The sequence below is a fragment of the Pterocles gutturalis genome, unplaced genomic scaffold (assembly GCF_000699245.1).
Source record: "Pterocles gutturalis isolate BGI_N339 unplaced genomic scaffold, ASM69924v1 scaffold19393, whole genome shotgun sequence".
In the NCBI taxonomy this organism is placed as follows: Eukaryota; Metazoa; Chordata; class Aves; order Pterocliformes; family Pteroclidae; genus Pterocles; species Pterocles gutturalis.
The window spans coordinates 45542-47690 of NW_010118530.1; the positions used below are offsets into that span (position 1 = coordinate 45542).

A 2149-nucleotide genomic window follows, 5' to 3' on the forward strand; every position below is an offset into this window, starting at 1 on the left:
TGCCTCGACAATGCTTCAGGTAGTAGGTGAGTGCTTCGCCAAAAGATCAGAAAGGTGTGAGCTGAATAACACCTAGCCTTGAGTATTTGCTGCTCCTGCTCCCATCTTGTTCCTAGTTTTGCTGTTGGAAACAGTTCTCACTGGTGCACGAAGGCTCGCATGAGAACTGTGGAGCTGCTAGAAAAGGAACTGGTGTTCCCATCATATCCTGAGGGGCAGGAGGATATCTTTTGGAGTCTGGATGAAAAATCAGAAAACTCTTCTCAATTTCTTTGTGTTTATGAACAGCTTTAAAACAAAAAACCAATGGGGCAGGGTTACACTGAAGGCCAGGAAAGGCTGACTAGAAGGAAGGGCAAGCCACATGAACAGAGGATGGATCTTTGTCTCTTCCACTAACAGATCCACATAAGAGGATTCAAGTCTATTGTACACTTGTTTTTATCTCAAGACAGAAAATTCATCCTTGTAGGTTGGGGCTTGCTGGTGACCCGAAGCTGCTGCATACCATGGCTCAGAAAGAGGGCTTGGTCTGAGTTGTTTTCAAGTGAGAAGCCAGGAGTTTAGCTAAGGGGCTTGTCTTCTGTGGACAGTCGGGAGACACAGTTTTAGTATCATCACTTATTAGGATACGGCATGTAAAACCTCTTTCCCCATGAGAGTTCACTAAGATTTTCTAGTTCTCCTCGGGCAGAGTGTAATCCAAGCTGCCACGACAAAGAAGCAACTTAAAAGTACTCCTTTGGCAGCATAACCTGTGTAATGCCCCATTCCCTCCTGCAGTCTCCTAGCTGTCCTTTCCAATAATGGTCCATTTATGAAGCTGGTATAAGCTTGTTTTGGGTCTCTGGACATGCCTGCTGATGGTCATGCTCTCCTCCATCCTGCAGAGAGAGGTTATGTGTTCCTGACCCCAGCACAAGCCACCAGCCAGGAGGTTGCTTTGGGAGAGAGTCTGGAGCTGCAGGTCCACATTGAGGCTTACCCAGAACTTGTCTACTGGGGCTGGGAGCACATGAACCCCTTGAAGAACTCTGGAAGTACAACATTCAAGGGCCAAATGATCCTTGGAAACAACTGGTATGTGATCGCTCTCTTCTGCACTGGCCATGGTGTGTTTCCAATAATGCTTTCCTTGGGAGACAGGCAGACCTGGCACTACTGGCTCACAAAAAACACTCTGGTTTTGAAGAGGGGAACTGTTCTGCCTTTCTGTCTTCTTTTTCCAGTACTGTTAGGAAACCACAATGAGCAGGTCTGATCACGTCAAGGAGGACACCACCCCTGGCTAACTTGGCAGCCTTCCCTTTAGGAAACCTTGTAGAATCACTGTCACATTTAGGCTTTGGTTGTTCAAGCTTGCACTCTCCTTGAAGGAATAAATTGCAGGGGTGAATGAACAGTACAAAAAACCGAATTCCCTCGCTGCTCTTCAGACCTGTCCTATTCCCTGCAGTTTGGGCAGTTTGTACTGAGCAGCACCGTATGCCACATGTTAAGAGAAGGCAGAAACATCATTATGTATATAAGACCTAATGGAGAGCACAGGCCTGCTCTTCCAAAACCTACAGCCAAAAGGAGACTGAAGGGAAGAGAATCATCCTATTTGTTGGAGAGTTTTGGCAACTCCCCTTTCATTTTCTTAGAAACCCAAAATAATCCACAAGAGGAACTGTGCCTCTCAGTAAGCATGCTGGCTTCAGGGTGAACTCTTTCTTGCATTGAGGCCTGAGAAATGGGCTGGGGGCAGAGGGGAGTGGGCACTAGGGACCATGACTTGATGGACTAAGAAATGGGAGGAATAACTCCTTCTGTCAAAGGCAGAAGGACCAGCACCTTCAAAGAAAATGATTTAGATGTTAAACTCTTCTTTCTAAGCATTCACCCACCTGTAGCCTTTCAGAAGTGCTATGCACTTGGCAGCAAAAGGGTTTTCCTCTAAGAAAGATCAGACCCTCCCTGCTTCCCCTGAAGAAACAAGGAGCAGACTCCTTTTGTGGGCTGGGGTTAGTGCTGGGAAGTGTTCACCCACTCCAGGGTATGGGAAGCAGCAGCATCTCAGCAAAGACTATGTGAGTGTTTGGGTTTCCTCAGCACAGCTTTCTTCACAGTGTTTACTCTCTCTGTGCGAGCAGGTATAACAACACGC

General features: G+C 47.0%; 1 protein-coding gene across 1 annotated transcript in view; it reads left to right on the top strand.

The window, feature by feature from the left end:
* Window positions 1–2149, top strand: part of CSF1R (colony stimulating factor 1 receptor) — a 19464-nt gene that overhangs the window by 7867 nt on the left and 9448 nt on the right. Inside the window, 2 exon segments of the mRNA XM_010076253.1 lie at window positions 1–26; window positions 891–1114. The exon segment at window positions 1–26 is cut by the window's left edge and continues 17 nt beyond it. Of these exon segments, the coding sequence (XP_010074555.1) occupies window positions 1–26; window positions 891–1114 (250 nt within the window).